We start from the raw sequence: 24,010 nt of genomic DNA, 5'->3' as shown, positions 1-24,010 counted from the left end.
GGCGGGAGTCCCGTAATGGTTCTTGCAGGGGTAGATGCTAGTTTTTGCCTTTTTTTGCCATGCTGAATTGTAAAACTCAACAATTGGCTTTTAATAAAAAGATAATGAATAAAAACAATGTAATATACATTCTGGGATCTCCCATCGGAAGAATGAGAATCTTAGATATTCGTTTTGAGAGACCACGAGGATATAAAAAACTTTGTGTGCTTTACTTATCATCCCTGAACCCGATATTAAGGTTCTTTCTCCTGGCCACGGTTTTAGGGAGAGTCTGTCACTTTACCTGAGAGTGGTGTGTTCGACATAGCTGTTGTTTTGGTATACCAAGAAGGTGACACTTGTGGGCGTGAAGGGTTCCTGGTGTCCCAACATTAGATCTGGAGATCTAATTGTAATGACCCTAACTTATACTCCTTGAAAATGCAGATTTTTTTTTAAAGAGTTGTAAAAATATTTTCAGAGACCTAGGGTCCTTACAGTTCTAATTTCAGTTGGATAACCACACATCACAAACGAACTTACATTTATCATCAATAACCAAACAAACCAAACCCTTTATTAATGAATCAATAAGAGTCTCATACTCAAGTCAAGAGTGAAGTAACAACTGTAGGAAATAAAAAAAACTAAAAGAAACAAAAAGTTGAGTCACTCTATCCATAAGTAAAACAGTCTGAAGCAAGTGTGACCCTCATATACTTTCAGAAATTAGTCGACTTCACTGATCACCTGCGGTTGCGAAAAACCGTAAAAGTAAGGTGTCAGAATCCGAAGAATCCTGCGTACAGGTCCCTCTAGTGAATCAAATAAGAATGAAGAACATAAATAAGATTCATGTAATATTTTAGAGGGATGCAATTATGATAACTTCATAATTTAAATAATCATTTAAGCAGTAGCAATCAATTGCTAAACAAAAGGGAACAATTATCATCAATTAAGCAATAAGGACAAGTATCATGCAATAGAGAATAATTATTAAACAACAGGACCATAAATTAAGCAATACAAACATTTAACATGCATTAGGGAACAAACATCATGTATGCATCAATATATCACAATTAAGGGAACAAATAAATATGCATGATCTAATGCATAGCAGGAATATGCATGATTTCGGTGCAATGTATGAATAATTTATCATATTTAATCAAGTTCTCTTTCATATGCATGTCCTTATTAGGATGCACACACATTTAAGTTCAACTTTTTTATTATGACCATTGCTCGCGGATACTAAAAAACGGGTAAAATCTTCGAGGTCAAGTTAGGCTCTCAGGGTAGCTTAGCACATAATTTGTATTTTATTACTGGTTTCAAACTTAGCCCTCGGCCGATATCAGGAAACAACACCATCTATCGGAACATTAGAAAACAACATCTAATGTCGGGGACATCAGAAACATTAGTATTCACAAGTGCCACTTTTCTTGGTATTCCAAAACAACAACAGTTGTGTCAAATACACCATTCCCATGCAAAGTGGCGGACTCTCCCTAAAACCGTGGCTAGGAGAAAGAACCTCAATATTGGGTTCAGGGGCAACAACAACGTATACAGTTTTTGTATTCTCGCGGTTTTCCCAAACCGCAACATTCAAGATTCTCACACTAAAGAAGGGACATCAAGAAAACATAAATTACATTGTTTTTACTTTCTTTTATCTTGTTATTAATTAATCTCTTTTACATTTGCAAATCAACATACAAAATTAATAACATAAGCTTGCAAATCAGCATGCTAAGCTCTTTACGGGACTACCGCCCGTGGCAACATGAAACAGTGCAGTAAACACAATAATATCACATTTGATTTTTGCAATGCATAGAACAACTAAAACAAAGAGTAAGGCCTGTTCAAGGCTCACGCAGCCCAGGATGATCCATTTGATCATCAATGCATTATATGCAAAAATCATCAGCCACATGCCACTATGCATTCCCTTCACATGCTTCTCAACGTTCATTCATTTATGACAATAAATAGATGTGCATGAATAACATGCATATACACGTGCATGAATTCACAACTTCATTTTAATTGCATGTTTTCATTCAATACACATATTCATGTCTCATACATGATTTCATTCAGTCTATGCATTCAAGTCAGTGTTTGCCTTAATTTACATGTTCATGTCACGTACATGTTTTCATGCAACACACATTTTAATCAAGCATGTGAGCATTCAAGTGATGGTGCACACATCAATGCATCAAATTAGTGTACGCATATGCATAAGATGCAAGTTGCAGCCTTGCAGCAACTACTTTGAGTTCAACTTAATGTGTCAGGTGTAGGCTAATAAAACATATCATGCTCTTATTTTAAGTAAGGAAATCTGGAAATATCAATAAGGGTTGAACCATACACATGCTAACTTCAAACATTATTTACATGCACATTGAGCATACAGCCATATTTAAAAGAATTCATTCTCAACACATTCAAAACACCCCTCACCAAATACGGTTTCCAGTTCTGGTGCTCGCTACTCCTGCTGAGTGATGCAACAAAGTGCTTGACATCTCTCTTGTGTAGGACACTCTCCACAGGTCAAACCACTTTTGTAGTTCAACTTCAATACGGTGTGTGCATGAATGCATGCATGTATAACTAGCTGTAACCCCAGGTCTAGTTTTGCAAGGTTGTGAAAAACTATCCGTCTGAAAGCAGTGCCTACCTCTAGGTGATGTAGACATGGGTCCTCCCAATAGCTAAAATGTATATCACGATGAATGTAACTGGAGTTTACAGTCAATGAAAGAATCAGTTGAGAAAGAAAAAAGGAGAGATTCTAATGGTATGGAAGGTAATGAAACAATACCGGGTATTGCGGCCCTCACTAAGAAGTGAAATGAAAACTAAATATGTGGAGTTTACACTGTACAGGTGGTAAAATCAATGAATCTATCCTATTCAGAAGGGAGGAACTTGCATGATTCACACTCTTGGAACTGTGTCAACTTCAGTAGAGGACAACTGAAAATTCCATAAAATTGCAATTCATCCCAACTTGCATAACATGTCAGCAGGAATTCCACTAAAGTTACGGTCATGGCTCAAATTATACAGGGAATTATGGCTTCTTTTTTTCTTTAAAGCAGGGAATGCAACACAATGACTAAATATCATAAAACCACAATGCAATTTGGAGAGCGTTTTTTTTTTTGTGTAAGTCGCTGTCAGCCCACAGCCGACTAGCTGGGCCCTGATCCAGTCCAGCTGACTGAGTCGGCTGGGCATGGCAGAGCACAGGCTGAGCCCCCCCCCCCCCCCCCCCTACCAGAGCCTGGCAGTCAGCCTGAGTGTCACTCGGCTGGCTGCCAGCCGGCACATGCCAAAACACTTTTTTTTTTACACTACCCAGGCTGTGTGGCTGGCCTGACAGTGATTACCAGGCCTGCACCAGCCCAGCCACTCGGCTGGGCTGGGCAGGACCCAGGCCGGTTCCTGCCGAGCCAACCTAACCCAAAAGATAACAATAAAAAAAAAGAAAACTTGTTGTATATGTATACAGAAAAAAAATGACAGGTATTTATGTATATGTCCATACAAACCTAATCATACAAACTTTAATCAATCTGTTATGCAATGAATCTTGCATATATAAAATATTTTCACCCGAATATGCATACAATACATGATTCCCAACGAGTAAACATGACTATGAAAGATTTTGACTTAGGCACAAATCAAATTTACAAACAAAACACACCACTACCAGTCCATAACATGAATCTTTTCTGAAAATCGATATTACTCTAAAGCACACACCTAACAAGCTATATTTTTCATGGATTAAAATTCTGTTTTAATGTAAAAACACATCTACACGTATGTTATCCCACAATAACATACAAGACAATGAAAATACATGGATTCCATCCATGGATCTTAGAGTAAATGCCCGAATTTACTCTCCCACATGGATTTACACTAAAATACTTCATGGAAATCGAATCCACGTTCTTTTTCCTTACTTAAATCAAAAGAAAAACCCACACCTTGAAATAAACTATGAAAATAATGGTGAAGGAAGCTTGGGGCTGGAGGAGAATGACTTCTTCTTCCTCCTTCCTTTCCTCTCTCCTTCTCTCTCTTTTCTCTTTTTCCTTCCTTTCTTCCTCTCTCTTTCTCTTTTCCTTCTTCCTTCTCTTTTTTTTTTATAAAGTGAGGGAGAGGGGGTTACGTTCCCCCTTCTCCCGCCCTCTCTGTTGAGAGAGTTTCCAAAAAAGAGGGACTCTCTCTTTATAGTAGGTTTCTATTTTTTTTTTTTGAAACTCTTCCATTATGTTGACTTTTCCTCTTTTATGAATTCCAACTTTCCTAAAACTCTCTTAGGTAAGCATAGGGACTCTTTTAGAGAGTCTCACTCAGCCTAACAATTAAATTTCGGAATTGATATTAATTAATTAAAATTATTTATTACTTTTCAAAAATAACCAAATTAACCCTAGAGGCCTTTTAACTATAATTAACCCTAAAATAAAACTTTAAATTGAATTTAAAGCTGGGAAAGACATCGGGCATGGATTTGGATCCGGATCTAAGATCCAAACCCATACCCATACCCAAAACGAAATTGGATCAAGACTTGGATCAAACCCATATTTAAGTAGGACCTACATAGGATCCAAACCCATGAAAATTTGGATCGTAGGCCTCGGATCTAGTCTATTCAATCTCGGATCCATTTTGATAAACCGTTCATTTTTTAGAAAAATGTGATTTTTGGGCCAACCGTAGCCCGAATCGAGGAAAATAAGGTACTGTTGCGCTCAGAATTCTGAGACGCATCCAACGACATATAACACGCATATGAAATTTTGAATTTCGTCTGAAATTAACCTGAATTTCGCTTGAATTTAAATGTCGAAAATAAAACTCTCTACTACGTTTTGATTGGCTCACCTCGACCTTGTCGATGAGACCTAGGTCAAACTTGGACTCAAAGGTATCGGTTTAAAAATTGAGCCTCAAACGATTTTTCTCCCAGACTTAGATAAATTTTTGAAAATCTCAAGAAATGTCTAAGTTCCAAAAATACGCGATCTTACACTAATATTCCGAAGGTGATTCGCTCGAAGGCTAAGTTTGAAATCTAGTAATAAAATACAACTTGTGTGCTAAATTACCCTAGGAACCCTACTTAACCTCGGAAATTCTTACCCGTTTGGTTTATCCGCGGGCAACAGTAACTAAAAAGATGAACTTAAATTGTATGCATTTAATAGGACATGCATATGGAAAAAAAACTTTAAGGAAATATAATAAAGTGTTCATGCATTGCAACTAAATCATGCATATTCCTGCTATGCATTAAATCATGCATATTTACTTATTCCCTTAACTGTTTAATGTTAGTGAATGTATAATTTGTTTCCTAAAGCATGTTAAATGTCTTGCTTACTTAAATTGTGATCCCTGTTATTAATTAATGTCCTTCCATGCTTAATAAATGCTCCTTTTTACATGAATGCTTAATTGAATTATGTAAATGATATAGTTGTATTCCTCTGAACTATTGCATGAAATCTTATATGTATTCTTTAGCTCACTTGTTTCATTAGAGGTACCTGTGCTCAGGATTTCCATTCTGACACCCTACTTCTATGGTTTTTCGCAGCTGTAGGAGATCATTGAAGCGACTGACTTCTGGGAGAGTTACGAGTGTCACACTTTTGCTTGATTGCTTTACAGATGGACAACGTGGCTCTTCTTTTAATTCCTTTTCGTTTTATTTAGTTGTTACTGCATTCTAAATTTTTCATTTATCCAAATTATCTTGAGACTTATCACTTATTATTTGAACCAGAACACTTTTAAAGTGATTTTATATTGGTTTAAGGGCTCTACTTAGAGTCCTAAAGAATTGTCAAATTAAATTTTCAGAATTAATTAATTAATTAATTTATTTAATATTAAATAATAAATAAATTTTCAGGAGCTTCCAAAAATTATCAAATTAACTTAGGAGGCTTCTTAACATTAATTAACTCCAATTTAAAGGTTTCTAATGAATTTAAAGTTGGAAAAATCGTTGGCATGGATTTGGATCTGGATCCAAGATCCAAATCTATCTAAAAAATCTAAATGGGTCATGAGTTGGATCAATACCAGATTAATATGGGTCTTGTATAGAATTCAAATCCATATTAATTTGGATCAAATCTATCAGATCCGGTCTGATCCAAATCTGGATCCGAAATGACAAACTGCTCAATTTTTGAAAAAATATGATTTTCGGGCCAACCGTAACTCGAATCAAGGAAAATAAAATGTTGTTACGCTCAGAATTCTGATCCTCATCCAACAATATATAACTCTAATTTCGCTTTCGAAATTCGTTCGAAAATAACCCGAATTTCGCTTGAATTTAGAAGTAAAAAATAAAACTTTTTCTCACGGTTTAAGTGGCTCGTTAAGGCTTTGACAATGACACCTGAGCCAAGCCCAAACTCAAAAGCATCAGCCCAAAATCGAGAATCAAACGATTTTTCTTCTATACTTGGCCAAATTTTCGAAAAATCTCAAATTTAACTAAGTGTGAAAAATACACGATATTACAATGTCTCTTTGCGTATTTGTGAAATTTTCCACACTTTCATTTAGTTGCTAGATTTCATGCATTTTATGTTTTTGAAATATGTAATATTGTCTAAAGATTATTTGTTCTGGTACTTTTGCCGTGCAAACCATGTATTTCTTTGAAAGTTGAAATTGTAATAGAGAAAACATGTGGCAATTTCTTGAACATGTTGCCTAAACGACCGCAACTAACCCTAAAAAAATCTATACAATTGCAGAAAACCTTCCAATGACCCAGGGTACATCACAAATTTAATATATCATCCCATGTACCATTCCAAGCATAGTCAATTAAAAATAATAAATTAAACTTTATTTAATTAATCAATAAGTCAAAAGTCCAAAATATAAAATTGACTCAATCAAATCTTGCATAGGTCAGAACCCAAGCCAGACCTTGAGTCCTCCAGCCAGCCAGTCCCACCCACACATTACTCAGCCTCTATGCCTGAAAAACAGTTTTAGAAAATGGGTAAAAAGCGAAGTCCTCGTACGAATTCCTCTAAAAATCCAACAATAAAGGAAATAGCATAAATTAAATAATGCATAAATTTAAGAGAAAATCACAAGCAATAATTTACCTGAACTAACTTACCATTCAAGCATTTAACCATATCATGTTAAATCAAATATTAAAAAATGCATGAAACTGATGTTGAACAGTAAATGATGCATGATTTAATGCACATGCATGAATAACTTCTTAAGTTATTTATCAAAGTTGCTTTTGCATGTATGTCCCTATTAAATGCACACAAATTTAATTTTCACTTTTTCTTACAAACCCGCGGACATTAAAAATGGGCAAAGTTCTCGAGGTTCAAGGTAGTTCTCAGTTATAGCTTAACAAACAATTTGTATTTTAATTACTGGGTTCCACACTTGTTCCTCGACCGATATCAGGAAGCCTCACCTTCTATCAGAATATTAGGAATCCTCACCTAATGTCGGAATATCAATGAAAATCTACAACCATTGATGCTGCTTTCTTGGTATACCAATTATCAGATTTGATATCTGGTACAACTTTCACAGGAAACAGGGAGAGAGAGAGAGAGAGAGAGAGAGAGAGAGAGAGAGAGAGAGAGAGAGACGCAATGGCTGGGGCGGCACTCTGTTACACGACCTCCAAGCCCTAATCCTTTATATATAAAACAGGTATTACAATGATCCTTGTAATATCAGAGATATTACAAGGATGCCATTAATGAGTAATATTCAGCATGTGTTCATTTAACATACCATGCGTATGGATCTGGATCCAGATCCATACGAAAGTTATATTTTAACACCCTCCCTCAAGTTGTGCGTGATTTTGGAGCATGTACAACTTGATCTTCAATAGCCAAAATTGACGTCTTGTTAACCCCTTGGTAAACAGGTCTGCCACTTGATCTTCTGTTCGAACATGACGTAGTTCTATCTCCTTCATCTCGACTTTCTGCCGTATGAAATGTTGATCAATCTCAATGTTCTTCGTTCTGCTATGCTGCATAGGATTACATGCAATGTTTATTGCGCTTTGATTGTCACATAGAAGAAAAGATCTAATAATTGTCTCCCCAAGATCACTCAATAAGTGTCTAATCCATGTGGCTTCTGCCGTGCCTGCAGCCATCAATCTGTATTCAGCCTCTGTACTCGATCGTGCCACTGCCTTTTGTTTTCTGCTGCTCCAAGACACTAAATTGTGTCCAATATATACACAATATCCAGAGACAGATCATCTCTCATCTGGATCCCCTGCCCAATCTGCGTCTGTATAAGTGATGAGTTCATGTCCTCTATGCAGATTATCGTTCTTGCGATAAACAAGTCCGTCTCCTATAGTTCCTTTTAAATACCGTAGAATGCGCTTCACAGCTTCCATATGACCCTCCGTTGGAGCATGCATAAACTGGGATACCTGATTGACAGCATAAACTATATCAGGTCTGGTAAAGGTCAAGTACTGTAACATCCCCACGAGACTTCTATATGTTGTAGGGTTGACACAAAGATGACCATCTTCAGAGCTCAGCCTTTGATGTAATACACTAGGAGTACTGACTGGTTTGCAATTCGTCATCCCGGCTCTTTCCAGAAGGTCAAGAGTGTATTTTTGTTGCATGAGTGTCAATGTGTCTTGTTGTATGTCAACTTCCACACCAAGAAAGTACCTCAACTCCCCTAAATCTTTCATCTTGAAAGTTTTCATTAAAAACTGCTTCACGTCTTGCACATGATTATCTGAACTCTCAGTGATCACAATGTCATCAACATATATAAGAAGAAGTATAACAATGTCTGCCTTTTGGTAAATAAAGAGTGAGTGATCCAGAGAGCATCTTCTAAAACCATAACTCTGAATTTGCATAGAGAAACTTTCAAACCAGGAACGGGACGCCTGTTTCAACCCATACAGAGATTTTCTTAGTTTGCACACCCAGGCAGTAGGATCCTTCTCGGCATAACCAGGAGGTTGCTCCATATACACTTCTTCCTTTAAAGTTCCATGCAAAAATGCATTTTTAACATCCATCTGGCTAAGGCTCCAACCTCGATCGACTGCTAGGGATATGATGACACGAATAGTACCCATTTTGACTACCGGACTAAAAGTTTCATCGTAGTCTTCACCATGTTGTTGTGTGAATCCTCGAGCAACAAGTCGTGCCTTATATCTGTCAATGCTTCCTTCAGGCTTATACTTTGTTTTATAAACCCATTTTGAGCCAACTACATTCTTTTCTTCTGGCAGAGGGACTATTTCCCAAGTCTGGCATTCATGAAGAGCTTTCATTTCTTCATTCATAGCTTCAGTCCAATGACGGGATTGAAGAGCTTGATTAAAACAAGTGGGTTCATTCTGTTTTGTGAGCTGAGACATAAACAACTGGAAATCAAGGGAGAAGGTCTCATAACTCACCCATCGTTGAATAGGATGCTTAATGCGTGACGGCCTTTTAGCCGGATCATTGACGATGCTTTCCACATTCCTCGGCTTTGTATTTTTGTCCCGTCTAGTGTATATCTGCCCAGAGAAGCGTTCTACTGGGGGTGGCTCAACTGGAGATAATTCAACATGCATCTATGAGTCATTCAACTCCCTACTCAAGCCGAAGGAAGGACAATTTGTCTGACATGTTTCTCCTGTATTAGCAAAAAGATCTGCGCTCATCCATGGATCATATACTTCTAATTCTCGAGATGGCAACGCTGCAGAGTCATTGACCTGAAAGTTTTGTTCGTCAAAAACAACATTTCTGGAGGTCCTAATACGTTTTGTAGTAGGATCATAGCATCAATAACCTTTGTATTCATCGGCATACCCAACAAATCTGCACTGGACAACCTTGTCCTGAAACTTATTTCGCAGAGATGAATCAACATGTACATAACATACACAACCAAAAACACGCAGCTCATCATAAGAGGGATGTTGCCCGAATAAAGTATAATAGGGAGATTTCCGATCCAAAAGTGCCATAGGAAGACGATTTATGATATGAACAGATGTGTGAAAAACTTCTGTCCAGAGACTAACGGGCACATTGCTATCATGTAACATGCTCATAGCGCTCTCGACAATATGCCTGTGTTTCCTCTCCGCAACCCCATTTTGTTGAGGAGTATGAGGGCAAGAAACCTGTCGACTTATTCCTTTATCCCGAAGAAAGACAATAAACTCGTTCGATGAATACTCTCCTCCACCATCACATTGTAAATGCACAATATCACAAGCAAACTTTGTTTTGACCATCGAATGGAATTCCCGAAATATTTGAAAAACTTCATGCTTGTGTTTTAAGAAATATATCCAAGTATAACGGGAATAAGAATCAATAAAGATAACATAGTAACGACTGCCAGAAAGAGAAGGAATAGGTGCGGGTCCCCAAACATCAGAACAAATAATCTCAAATGGCTTTGAAGCTCTTTTATTTATAATATGAAAAGAAAGAACATGACTTTTGCAGAGTTCGCATGAAGAATATTTATTATTATTATAAAAAATTGAACATAAACTAGACTCTGGAAGGAGACCATTAGATATAAGATTTTCAACGAAACCCCGACTACAATGTCCCAAACGACTATGCCAAATATCTGACTTATTACAATGAGATGAATTAAAAACTTCCAATGAAGGGAAAAACAAAGACTCTGAAGGTGAAGACACTGAAGGATGCTTGGACGACTTCAACTGGAGAACTGGGACTGAAGACGAAGACACTGAAGGGATCTCCTTGAAGATGTACATGTTTCCTTGTCGCTCCCCCTTAGCGAACGTCTCCTTCATTCGTAGATCCTTAACATAAACAGAAGAGAGAGTAAATTCGACGGAAGAATTCATATCGTCAACAAGTTTAGCTACAGAAACAATGTTCTTTTTAATATTAGGAGCAAGAAGGACATTGGACAAGTGAAGTGAGGACTTTGACATAGGAATATGTGCACTGCCAGTATGACTAATGGAGTGATAAGTTCCATCTCCCGTAACTATGCTACCTTTTTCAAAATAAGGCAATAAGTGAGATAACTTACCCGCATTACTTGTAACATGTGTGGCGGCACCTGAATCAACATACCATTCACCTTGTTCATTTTGCTTGATCGTCATCCGTGACAATGTTGATAACAAAAGTTGTTGCACATCTGTGGATGGCACTTTTGTGTCCATAGCAGTAGTTGATTTATTCTCAATTTTGTTTAGTTTTCCTCAATTCTGTAGATTGAACCAACAATCAGCTTTCACATGTCCTCTTTTATTACATAAGAAACAAGTGGGCACTCTCCTCTGATTCCCTGTATTAAAAACCCCTGAAATATTAGGTGTAGGCAAGATATCACGTCCTCCTTGCCCAAAACATCCGCGGCCTCTGCCTCCTTGATGCCCGCCATTCTCTCGTCCAAAACCTACAGAAGTGTCCATGGCCAAAACTGAATGAGGACGAGCTGATTCATTTCCTTCTGCCCTTTGCTTTATAATCATCTCATGTTGGAGAAGTTTCGCTTGGAAGTCGTCAAAAGTGGGCAAGTGAGGAAGGCATGATAAAGCTGTGGTAAACATGTCAAAATCAGGACCCAATCCATTTAGAAGTTGTTGAACTTTATCTTTATCTGCAATAACACTTCCAACAACAGCCGATTGATCAGTAATACTCTTCAAGCGGCCTATGTATTCCATGACTGTCATGGAGCCTTTCTTCAAACTTTGAAATTCATTTTTTAAGTACATAACTCGGGCTTCTGATATCTGAGAGTATGTCTGAGACAACTTACTCCACAGATCCGCCGCAGTGCAATCATCTGAAAGATTAGCCAACACTTCTTGAGAGAGTGTTGACGTAATATAAGCAACCAAAGACTGATCCCGCTTCCTCCAAGCTGTATACTTTGGATTCTTAATGGAAATGGTAATTGTGTCACCCTTCTCATCCTTGGTTTCCTGCAAAATAAGCTGTGGTGGTATAGGAACTAAACCATCCAAATGTTCATCGAGATCCTGACGCCGTATAAAAGGAAGGATTTGCCTCTTCCAGGTCAAAAATTTAGAATGAGTAAGTTTTTCTGTAACGAGCTGACTCAAGAAATTGGCAGAGGGACCGGATGACGAAGACGAAGAGTAATCCATATCAGTGGAATAATGAATAAGCAAACAAGATGCATGAAAATAAATAAACAGATTTGAGATCACTTAATTAATCAGTAAAACTGTAAAAAAAGAAAAGGAAACTTGTGGAATCAAAACTGGTTTGAAATAAAAAAGAGGAACAACAGTCGGTGATGTTTAGGAAAAAAAAAATAAAACCAACACAGACGATAGAATGAACGAGAATAACAAAAATGAGCGAGAATAAAAAAATGAGTAACAGAAAAGAAAGGATTGATGAGCACGCTGTTCACGCTGAAAGGAAAAAGAAAGGTACCAACTTTCAGAAGATCAAGGGTTTCAAAGGCTGCTGTTCACGCTGATCAGGGGTTTCAGAAGATGAGATTTCAGAAGATGAGACATCAAAGAGTGCTGTTCACGATCTGCTGTTCATGCAGTGCTGCTGTTCACGATCTGCTGTTCACGCTGTTCTCGATGAACACGCTGTTCACGTTAAAACCATGGAGGAGGATCGAGCACACTGTTCACTCTGAAAGAAGGTTGTTGTTCACGATCTGCTGTTTCAGAACTTCTTCACGCACAGGATGGCTAAGGCTCTGATACCATATAAGATTTGTTATCTGGTACAACTTCCACATGAAACAGGGAGAGAGAGAGAGAGAGAGAGACGCAATGGCTGGGGCAGCACTCTGTTACACGACCTCCAAGCCCTAATCCTTTATATATAAAACAGGTATATTACAATGATACAAGGATGCCATTAATGAGTAATATTCAGCATGTGTTCATTTAACATACCATGCGTATGGATCTGGATCTGGATCCATACGCAAGTTATATTTTAACACCAATAACTACAGCTAAGTCAACACCACCACCAGGCAAAGTGGCTGAAAGCTCCCTAAAACCGTGGCCGGAAATATGAACCTCACATCGGGTTCTTGGGTAAACAATTGTACACAGAGTTTTAGTATCCTCACGGTCCTCCATAACCGTCATCCAAGATTCCCACGGTATAAAAGGGACATCAAGGAAGAACATTATTACACTTTTGGGTCTCTTTTACCATTTAAATCAATTGCAAGTTCTTTACACAAGAACAATTATGCAAATCCACATGCAATAACAAATTTCGAGCCCTTGCCCCCAACAATTCAATAATGTAATTTAAATTTTGGAAAACCAATAATTTTCAGAAATCATTTTGCAATGCATAAACAATTTCAATAGCATATGAGCAATACATTGTCCTGGACTCCTGGCCTACATAGGCTCCATAGTGGTTCACACATGACCACTACCATAATCTCAAAAATGATTCATGCCATTGCAAAATTTCAGTTAACATAAAACACACACATATACACAATTTATGTTCGCAGTGCATATTCATAACACAAAAAGAACATGTATTCGATCAAGCACATACACATGCATATAGAAAGCTTGCATACTTATCTATTTATGATCAGATTTATGCATATGACCAACAAACATGCAAACGATCTATTCAAGATCGGATTTATGTATATGATCAACAATCATGCAAACATCTATTTATGGTCAGTTCTATGCATATGATCAACAAACTATGATCAGATTCATGTACATGATCGGCTGACAGAAAAATTAGCTACCTTGACAGAAAAGTCATAGAAAAATCAGCTACTGTGACTAGGTTCATGTACATGGTCGACTGACAAAAAAATTAGCTACTTATGATCAGATTCATGCACAAGATCGGCTGACAGTAATATATATATATATATATTCTGATTAGATTCATGTACATAATCAGTGCACAACAAAATACATATGTTATGAACAAATTTTTGCACATGATCAATGAACAACAAAATACATATGTTATGAACCGATTCATGCACATGATTGATACTACAAAATACATATGTTATAAACAGATTCATGCACATGATCGAATACTAAAAAATACATGTATATGCATCAGGTTCATGCACATGATCGAATCGGCTGGTCAGAAATATGTATTTAAACCAGATTCATGTATATAATCGACAGACTGCAGAAAATACTTGTATGGAATCAGATTTATTTTCATGATTGGTTGGTCAGAAGTATGTATTTAAAATCATTTTCATATACATAATCGACTGACTGCAGAAAATACATATGTGAAATCAGATTCATACACATGAATTGGCAGACTGATATATATACAGATTCATACACATGGTCTGAAATATATATATCAGATTCATGTGCATGATCAGCAAACAGTAAAATACATATATGTTTAAAACCAAATTTCTTTTTCTCTAAACCTATGTTTAAATCAATTTACACCGACTCCCTTCTTATCTAGATTTAGAGAAAAACCTGTACCTTGATTTTTAATCTTACGAAAAACTAGAGTAAAGAGAAAAAATTGTTGAATGATGCTTCTTCTTCTTCTCTCTTTTTTTTCCTCTCCCTTAACTCACAATTTTTCTTCTTTTCTTTCTCTCTCTCTCTTTAGAAGATGAATTCTAGAGAGAGAGGGGTTTTTAGCCTCTTATAATTTAAGAATGTCCTTAGAGGGGGTGATGCTCCCTTCTAGACCTTTAGGGGTAGAGTTCTACCCATGGTAGAACTCTACCTCTAACAAACATTATCATCTAGATTTTTTTATTATATTTTATTTTGTGTATCCTTTGGAATATTCTACATTTAGGGGGGGGGGGGGGGCTTCTAGAATGTCAAGTGGCTACCTCATCCTTACTCTGTAAATTCAAATATTTGTTTTTAAAGTTTTAAATTCATTTTAGTTTTAAATTGGCATGGATGAATTATGGGTCTGGGTTGGACTCATGATCCAAATTCATATCCAATCCTAATTGGATCTCAACCCAGACTGAGTCCTAGTCAATATGGATCATGGATTGGGTCTGGATTCATATTAACATCGGTCCAATGGAGCGGGTCAAGTCCGATCCAAACCGAAAAGGACTAAAAAATATTGGCCGATCATTTTAGAAAAATGCATTTTTTGAACCAACTGGTATCCGATTTCGATAAAACCGATCTCCTACGAGATCTACGTTCCGAAACGGATCTAACTATGGTCTTAAATCAATTTCACTTCTGAATTTTGACTAAATTTAACATGAATTTAACCCGAATTTCGCTTGAATTTAAAGGTTAAAAGCAAATAAGTTCATAGATTTTTCTTAACACATTTAGATCTTGTCAGTGGGCTTTGGACCATGTCCAGACCTAAGTTGATGTCATCCCATATTTAATAATTTCCCACAATTTTGGCATATTAAATATAAATATTTAATTTAAAATTATATTTTTGGGCTTAAAAAATACAGAAAAATTATGAGATATTACAGATGAAGTGTTTTTTTATAATTTAATGTTTCTTTATATATCCTTGTGGTCAATATTTCTATGATGTCATCAATTGCTGTTTGTTTGTAAAAGTTGTTTGCAATAAAAGTAATGGGGTTTATTTAATACTAATGCAACATTAGGTCACTATCTCTCACACTTCATTTAGTGGTCATGATTATTTTTTTGCTTGTAGGTCTGATCTTCCTCTCCATTTCAAACATTGCCTGTAGGGGTGTTTTTTACACTCGGGCAACCAGCCTGCGTGATCAATCCTCACATAAGTTAATATCATCATCATCATCATTCTTGTTTCTTCTTATTCCCTTTGTCTATTTTTTTTCCCTTCTTGGTCTTTAATCTTCCATCTTTTATATTTTTTTCTTGTTTTTTTTTTGGGTGCATTTTCTTTTCTTTTGCTTTTGTCCAATCCCCAGTTTCCTTGATTGTCCAACCCAAGCATTACTTCCTTGTCTGTTGTACTGAAATACTGCCTGATGTAAAACTCCAATCTGACCTGCAACCCCTCTTTACTTTCTTTTCCGTCTTTACTCAGGTATGAAATGGTTGTTAATGAATGTGGTATCACACGTATAAGTTCATATTTCAAATCTAACTTCAGTAGTGCTTTGACATGAATCTTGGGCTTAATTTTGTTTTAAAATACGGGACCCTTATTTAATTTTGATTGAGAGCAATGATGGTTTATTACCGAACCTTCTGCTGTTAACAAGTTTTTGCTTAACAGATTTCTGTTCTGTAACCTTTGAGATAATGATCAGAGAAAAGAAAAGTTCTTGCTGGTTACTGGTCTTTAGTCTGTTTCATTGTCACAGTATAATCTAATATCACTGTTTGTACTCTTTTATATTTAAGACTTAAGGTTAATAAATGATCTTGATGGAAATTTGATGCCTTCACCAGAAGTTACTGCTATAGAAGCATCAAGATGGAAAGAAAAAGATTTATGCACAATAATCTCAATCCAATGTCTTTCGCCTAGGGCCAGAATTGTAACTTGTGGAAGTTATAGCAAATTGGCGAACCAACGTTAAATATGTGACCAGCTGGCCAAAATAGTATATCTGGTCAGTGCTGGTGATCTAGAATATTTTGTTCTTTGTGGTCTTGGTGAAAGGTTTTTCTTGGGTAAGATTTGATGAAACTATATTATAGAATTGTAAAAATTTGTAATATTTTTTGTCAATTTGGGGATGCTGTGCAGAGGTACAGGTTATAATCTCTTCCTTTTTCCTTTTCCTCCTGCCTCTTTACCTGGATACCATCTCTTTTTTCTTCTTTCCAGTCCATGAAGAGGATTGCATAGCATCGTGACAAAGTGATAAAAGGAGATTGTAGGTTTTGGAATATAGATGTGAAGATGTGGCCTGCTATTGAAAATTCAGGTGAACCTAGATTATGAATTTCCAGCGGTTGAGATGGATTTACAGTGTTTCAGGGCTAGGAACGACCGCATATTGTTCCATGTCAATGAAAAAGACAATATCAGTGCAGCACTATAGAAATTAAGGAATTAAAGATATTGGAGGAAGTATAGCAAATTAGGAACTAATGACCATACTAAGTAAAACATGGGCAATATGGAACACTTAGTGCAGGTCCAAGGAGGGGAATGAAACATGGCAAGAACTTACTAGACATCTAAAAAAACATATTGGAATAGAGGGAGAAGCCTGGGAATTCAAAGTTACAGAATGAGGGAGCTATAATGGCAGCACCATGGTTCTTTTCCTAAATAGTCAAACCTCTTACTGATTGAGGGAAAGGATGTGATAGTTTTAAATGGTCAATGCTGGCGCAAACCCATCAAATATATGACCATTAAATGCAGAACAAGCTGGTCTGGGCTAGTTTCCCTAATAGATGAATATACTACAGGTTTTGGCAGTCTACAAATGCTGATGGAGATGTCAGCTATGTAAGGTTTGTGGAATACACTTTGTTGAACTTAATGCTTTTGATATTCTAATTCGCCTGTGCCCTCATGCGTATCTTCTTCCTCTATAATTTTCTTATTATCAGTAATTTAGGCTAACTTTTGTATAGATGGTGATAACTGTAAAGCATGCATGATCCTGTTTTGTTAGCAAAGATATTGGTGTACTTTCCAGGACTTTGATGATAGGAATTCAATGTGCTTCTGCTGCATGTTGATCTTATTATGAATCTTGAACCTAACATACTACAATTGGCATTCAGAGCCCTGTTTTATGTATAAAGTTTTTTTCACAATGAGCATGAACATTGTCACAGATATTTGTGCCCATCTTTTCACCTACAATCCTAAGACTTACTCATTATGTCATCTGAGAATGAATTAGAAATGCATATGAAGGTGTTTGAAAGGTTATACTCCATTTTCCAATTTCTACCAATCGTGGATTTGCTTTCTTTGTCTACTCTACATCTAGGAGAACATACGACTTGTTTAAGCTAGATCATTTGGATATCTTATCTATCAAATGTTTTGTGGAATCTGAAACCAAAGAGGCTACTGCTATTTTTTTTTATTTGATCATGGTGCATTGTGCAATAAGGTCCAACATATTTTCTTGGTCTGGTAGGGGGACTGTACTCTGGAGGAAATGCTCAGATGGTTGAAAAATTCTTGAACATTCATGGGGATGAGATACTATATGTTGGAGACCATATCTATACTGACGTTAGCCAATCCAAAGTTCATTTACGATGGAGGACAGCTCTTATCTGTCGGGAACTGGAAGAAGAGGTTAGTATAGCTGCTATTTTGATTCACTTGTTTAAGTTTGTGGAGATCTGTTCCAAGATGATAGTTGGTGTTGCTACCTGGGTTTAAATGTGTTCAACTGTGTGTGTGTGTGTGTGTGTGTGTGCACTGTCAGTGGAAAAAAATATTTGCATAACTTTGATCACATTTACTATCAATTTGTGCTTGCAGTATACAGCACTTATTGATGGCCGAAATCACAGGACATCATTGATAAAACTTATGCATCAAAAGGAGATTGTGGGGGATCTTTTTAATCAACTACGTTTGGCATTGCAACGACGAACCAAAGAACGCCCTGCACAGGTAAACTTTTCCAAGCTATCTTTATGGAGTTTTTCTTCCCAAAAATATATTTTATTCTTGGCCATTGATCTGATTGAAGCTATATTATCTTAAATTGTTGGAGTTTAGGTGATGGCTTTTCTTCTTGGGTATTTCTGTCACGGGCTTACTTTTTCCAATAAGCTAGCGCGACGGTCCTTCCTTACCGCCTCAAGCCTTTCTATCACTCTGTCACGGGCATAGAATGCATCACAAACCCGCGACGCGCCAAACTTCCCAAGCTAGCCAGCCTAACGGCCAAAGGCCGCATACCAACACCTTTTTATGTGTTGAATCATTTTCATTTGCCCTGCGCACCACCTCGTGCACAGCTGCCTAGTGGAAGCTGATCAAGCGCATTTCCAAATGCGCATTCCATGTAGTCCATGCCGCTTAGTGCATAGTCATCCCATACCAGCTATCACTTCTGAAAGAGGCACAAACTTTGCTTTAGCCTTGTGTGCCATGAAGCATATTGCAGCTCCATGCGCACAACATAGCAAAACCTCGCCACTGAAGGAACAAGACCTTGCGGCCTCCAGTTCGAAGACCAATTGATGATTGAACACCATAGCGAAGAGCACCACCCAGACTCATTCGTCGGCGCCTAGGCATTCACTCGCCTAGCCCCGAGTCACCATACTCGGTTGGAATCACCTAAGGTGATTCCTGTGGGAATTAGCCCCCCCCCCACACACACACACCCGTGCATCCAACCACTACACGTGGGATACTCTTGCAAGCTGAGAGGTCCTTAACCAAATCTCCAAAGGTAACATCCTCTGATTTGCTGGCACTACTTAACCGAACAACGCTCCACGTCTGTGTCGCCACACAACGATGCACTAATGACGATACCGATTGTAAAAAGCAAAAAAAAAATAATAACTTGGATTCGGGTCGGATCCGGACCCAATGGAGGCACTGCCTCCCTCGTGCCTTCTAAAGACAGCGAGGCAGGGGTTTCAAAGAGAAACCCCCCCTTTTCCCCTCTCGCTCTCTCGTCTCTCTCTCTCCTCGTTGCTTTCCTCGATTCGTCGTCGTCGGCAAGCACAACCACCGGCGATAGCACCGGCAGAGCCCACCCTCGCCGGTGACAGTCTCCCCTTTCCGTTGTTCCTTCCCTCCCCCTGTTGCGATCTCTCAGCTCATCGAAAGACCTTGGCGCCGGCAGCCTGCTCGAGCCTCCCCTCTGCGACCTCGCCGGCGATGCCTCTCTACTCGACCGCCCTCTCCTTGCGTCTGTCGAGTAGCGGCCACCGGCGACTTCCCCCCCTTCTTCAGCTGCCTGACGCTGATGTGGTCGCGAGTCCTGGCGACGAGACCTCCCATCCGACCTCGTGCGTCGATGGCCTCAGCCAACACCCCTGTCTCGGTCATGCATTGCTTGCCGGAGGCCATCTGACGATCGGTTCCCTGAGCAACCCCTGACGACCCTGTTACCCTCTCCCTCGTGCCTCTTCGGTTCGACAGAGGAGCCCCCGATGTCGGAGCTCCCTCTGCTCGTCGGAGCCTGACGCTGGTGACCTCGAGAGCAACCTCTCCTTCCTTCGCCCCTTTTCTCCCATCGAATGAGGTCCCGCTGCCGCCGCCACCTCCTGAGTCATTTCTGGACTCCCATTACTGCAGTCTTCTGAGGTAACTCCCTCTCCCGTTGTTTTCTTGTTGGAGACGCCGACAAGAAGTCGCCGACCTCCTGCCTCCCTTTTCCCCCTCCTCATCTGTCTTCATCTTCTTTGCCCTTCTTTTTCTGACAGGCGGCAGGGTTGTCGCCTGCGTCGGGTCGGCATGCCGGCAGGGGCCAAACCCCAGTCACCTGTGTCTTCTCTTCGGAGGGACGATAGGGGCGATGCTCTGTCGTCAGCTAGATCCAGCAGGCCGGCAGGGGCCAAGCCCCTGCCGCCTACTCTCCTTTTCGGCAGGCGACAGGGTTGCCGCCTACGTCGCCTCCTTTCTGGCAGAGGGCTGTTCAGGCAGGTCGGCAGGGGCCGAACCCTTGCCACCTCCTTTCTTCTAGTTCTCGGTAGGTTGGCAAGGGTCGAGCCCTTGTCACCTCTCTGAGTTTGGGAACGACAGCAGGGGCTGAGCCCTGTCATCGTCTCCCTCTCTTTTTCTCGTCGGGTGGGCAGGGGGTCGAGCCCCTGCCACCTCCCTATGTTCGGATGGGTCGGCAGGGGACAACTTTTGTCGTCTCCCTGCTTTTTTGTTGCGCAGGGAAGGGGTCGACCCCCTCCCTGCTTTCGTGTTTCGTTGGGAAGGGGCCGAGACCCCCTTCCTCTTTTGGTCAGGGGAGGGGTCGAGCCCCCTCCCTGCTCCATCTTTTATGGCGTCAGGCAGGGGCTTCGCCCCCAGCCTATTTGCTTGTTCGTCAGGTAGGGGCCAAGCCTTTGCCTCTTTGCGTATTCGGCAGGCAGGGGCAAAGCCCCTTGCCTCCCCCTTAGTGGCTTGCGGGCAAGGGCCTCGCTTCTGCCTCTTTGCTCTTTCGGCAGGTAGGGCGAAACGTCCCTCGTGGGTTACCTTCTTCTTAACATGGATCTAGTTGGGTTACATCAAGGATCTGCTTTAAGCCCTTTCCTATTTGTTATAGTGATGGATGAGCTTACGAGATCAATTCAAGAAAATGTGCTGTGGTGTATGTTGTTTGCTGATGATATTGTTTTGATTGATGAGTCTAGAGCTAGGGTTAATGCTAAGTTAGAATTATGGAGATAGACATTGGAAGCAAGAGGTTTTAAGTTGAGTAAGAGTAAGACAGAATATATGGAATGTCGATTTAGTAAGCAACGAAGTAGTGATGGAAGTGTAGTGAAGCTTGGTGAGCAAGAAATACCGGTGGATAATTGTTTCAAATATTTGGGATCTATCATTCAAAAGTATGGAGAAATTGATGGAGATGTAAATCATAAGATAAAGGTTGGGTGGATGAAATGGAAAAGTGCAACTGGAGTGTTGTGCGATCGTAGAATGCCATTGCGGTTGAAGGGAAAGTTTTATAGGACGACTATTACGCCCGCTTTACTATATGGTACGGAATGTTGGGCTGCCAAGGGACATCATATTCAAAAAATGAGTGTAGTTGAGATGTGTATTGTAACGCCCCGAAATTTAACCCAAATTTTTTAGGTTTTTTTTTTTTTTTAAGCGGAAACAACTAAAAATTCTCGGGTTAAGCATTTCAGAACGATACAGGAAGGTAAAAGCAAACCACACCATTTATTTCCACTTCAATAATAACAAAATCCAACATCAGAGTTTTCACATTGAGTCTCAAAACAAAAATCTCAATCTGAAAGTAAGCAGAACCGCCAGGGAACAAATAGATCAAGTCTCGGTCAGCGCCTCATCCCGCATCGGTCATAGAACTACTCTTCTCCTGAAAATAATAGAAATTATAGGAATTAGACTACCACGTCTAAGTAGGAAAACTGTAATTATTCTTGCAAGTAGATCATGTGTCAAGTGTGATGTGGGTGTCGTGTTTGAATTACAGTCTAAACATAACCACATAAGGAATTCGATGCAATAGCAATCATAGACATATATCTGAATAGAAAGGTAGATTATGTAACAATTATACTTAAGCACAAGAAGCATTTTATGCAACTACAACAATTAAGCAAGGTATTAAGCAATTAAAGCAGAACTTACACTAACATGGACAACATCCATAATATGAATTCAATTAACTAATAAATACACAATTTAGGATGTCGTTTCATCATAAGCACCGAATATAAAACCTGATGGAAGAGTAAGCAATTGTCTCTTTAATGACTCCCATACAGTGATACCTAACTGTTCTAGTTAGTGTTTATCTTTTCTTATCCCGCGGGTACACACGGGCCAAGGCAACCATCACAGAAGAGAATGTCCGGGGGTATATTATTCAGGGTTATTTTATTAACCCGAACATTCTAACTGTGACTGAAATCCCAAGGGAGCGGCCAGTGACCGAGAGAAACTCCCAAAGGCCAAAACCAAACCAGGATGCATCCCTAACTTCTGCAGAAGAAACAAAGAACTACCACCTAGGACAAATTGGTAGTCTGGGTCCCCCAACTCCGAGGACTGGGGACCAACGAGTCACTTTAGCTCGAAACCAAAAATTATGTCCCCGGAGTTTTGTACCACTTACCCTCTCCAAGTTAAACCTGAATCGGAGTGAGTAAAACTTTTCATTTAGTTAACCTTTCAGGGTGTAGGGGCATTTTTTTTTTTTCAACCCCGATATTATCATTGTAGTAGATTCCCAACCTTAGTCATTTTACCCCAGTGTATGAATTAACCCCATCATTTTCCATATTGTTTTCATAAACTCACTCAGAGTGCTCCGGTGCCTTTAAACCGTTCAAGCACAGAAATTAATATTTAATTTTTCTTACCAGTATAATTAAATCAAATCACGTACCTACATTAGGTACCTAACCCGTATCGCCCATTGAGCAAGGTTTTCCAAACAACCCCCCTCCTACTAGAAAGGGATAACCATGACTTACTTAATCATTTACCTATTTAGGTTATCACTAGATTATTTCCTTTCTATTCACAATGCTCCAAGGAAAGAAATTCACATACTCGGAGTACGGGCAATATACAATATCAATACCTAACATTTCTTTGGTATGTCTTACTCATTTCCTACATGAAGAGATCAAGGAATTATCTTAAGAATTCACACTATCATTGGTGTACTGCTGCTACTCTAAGGTAGAAGTTGGAATGTAAGAGAACTTGCAGTTTTATGTGGAATCTAATAACAAAGACTATAAAACCCATTCAACTTATTTCAGTAATACAAACACAAGAAAGTTCGTGCACAAAAGAAGCGACAACTAGATATCATTCAGCTAGCATACTGAAATTCTAAAATCCAACATACCAAAACATAACCTTTTTATGTGTATCACAATACAGGTCAAAAAAAAAAATAAAACTGTAAGCCCATTCTACCTATCTCAGTTACACATCCCAGGAAATTTCAATGTACTAGATCACCCAATTATTACAATGTATATTTTTTTTTTTGAATAATTAAGTATAGTATAGCATGCTGGGTTACGCAATAGACCAATAACTCTAACTAGATACTGTTCAGCCATATTAATTTAAGTATCATTTAACATTACAGTTCACTAACACATAACATGTACAATAATTATTAGTTTAGCAAATTACTGTACTAAGTATAGCACAGCATGGGAAGTTACGCAAGAAACCACTAGATCCAACTAGACACCGTTCAGCCATATTCATTTAAGTATCATTTAACATTTCCGCTCATTAAATACAATATGTTGTATTATGCTGAACAAAAAAAAAAAAACTAACAACCAACAGCTAAACATTCCTCCATGGTGTGATTCAGATAACTC

The 24,010-nt window shown here is 38.8% G+C and overlaps 2 protein-coding genes across 2 annotated transcripts in view; one reads left to right on the top strand and one right to left on the bottom strand.

Moving 5' to 3' along the window:
- LOC149826674 (Pseudouridine synthase family protein) overlaps window positions 1–24,010 on the bottom strand; it is a 249,085-nt gene that overhangs the window by 108,167 nt on the left and 116,908 nt on the right. The window lies entirely within an intron of this gene.
- The window catches only part of LOC149826676 (HAD-superfamily hydrolase, subfamily IG, 5'-nucleotidase), a 182,351-nt gene that overhangs the window by 104,657 nt on the left and 53,684 nt on the right, over window positions 1–24,010 (top strand). The window contains exons 12-13 of the mRNA XM_090018939.1: window positions 18,133–18,296; window positions 18,486–18,620. Coding sequence (XP_089875065.1) covers window positions 18,133–18,296; window positions 18,486–18,620 — 299 coding nt within the window. The remainder of the gene's footprint in view (window positions 1–18,132; window positions 18,297–18,485; window positions 18,621–24,010) is intronic.

This window comes from Nuphar pumila, chromosome 10 (genome assembly GCF_984573655.1).
Source record: "Nuphar pumila chromosome 10, dmNupPumi1.hap1.1, whole genome shotgun sequence".
NCBI lineage: Eukaryota > Viridiplantae > Streptophyta > Magnoliopsida > Nymphaeales > Nymphaeaceae > Nuphar > Nuphar pumila.
The sequence above is the reverse complement of the archived record's forward strand: the minus strand, read 5'-3'. Positions and strand labels throughout refer to the sequence as shown.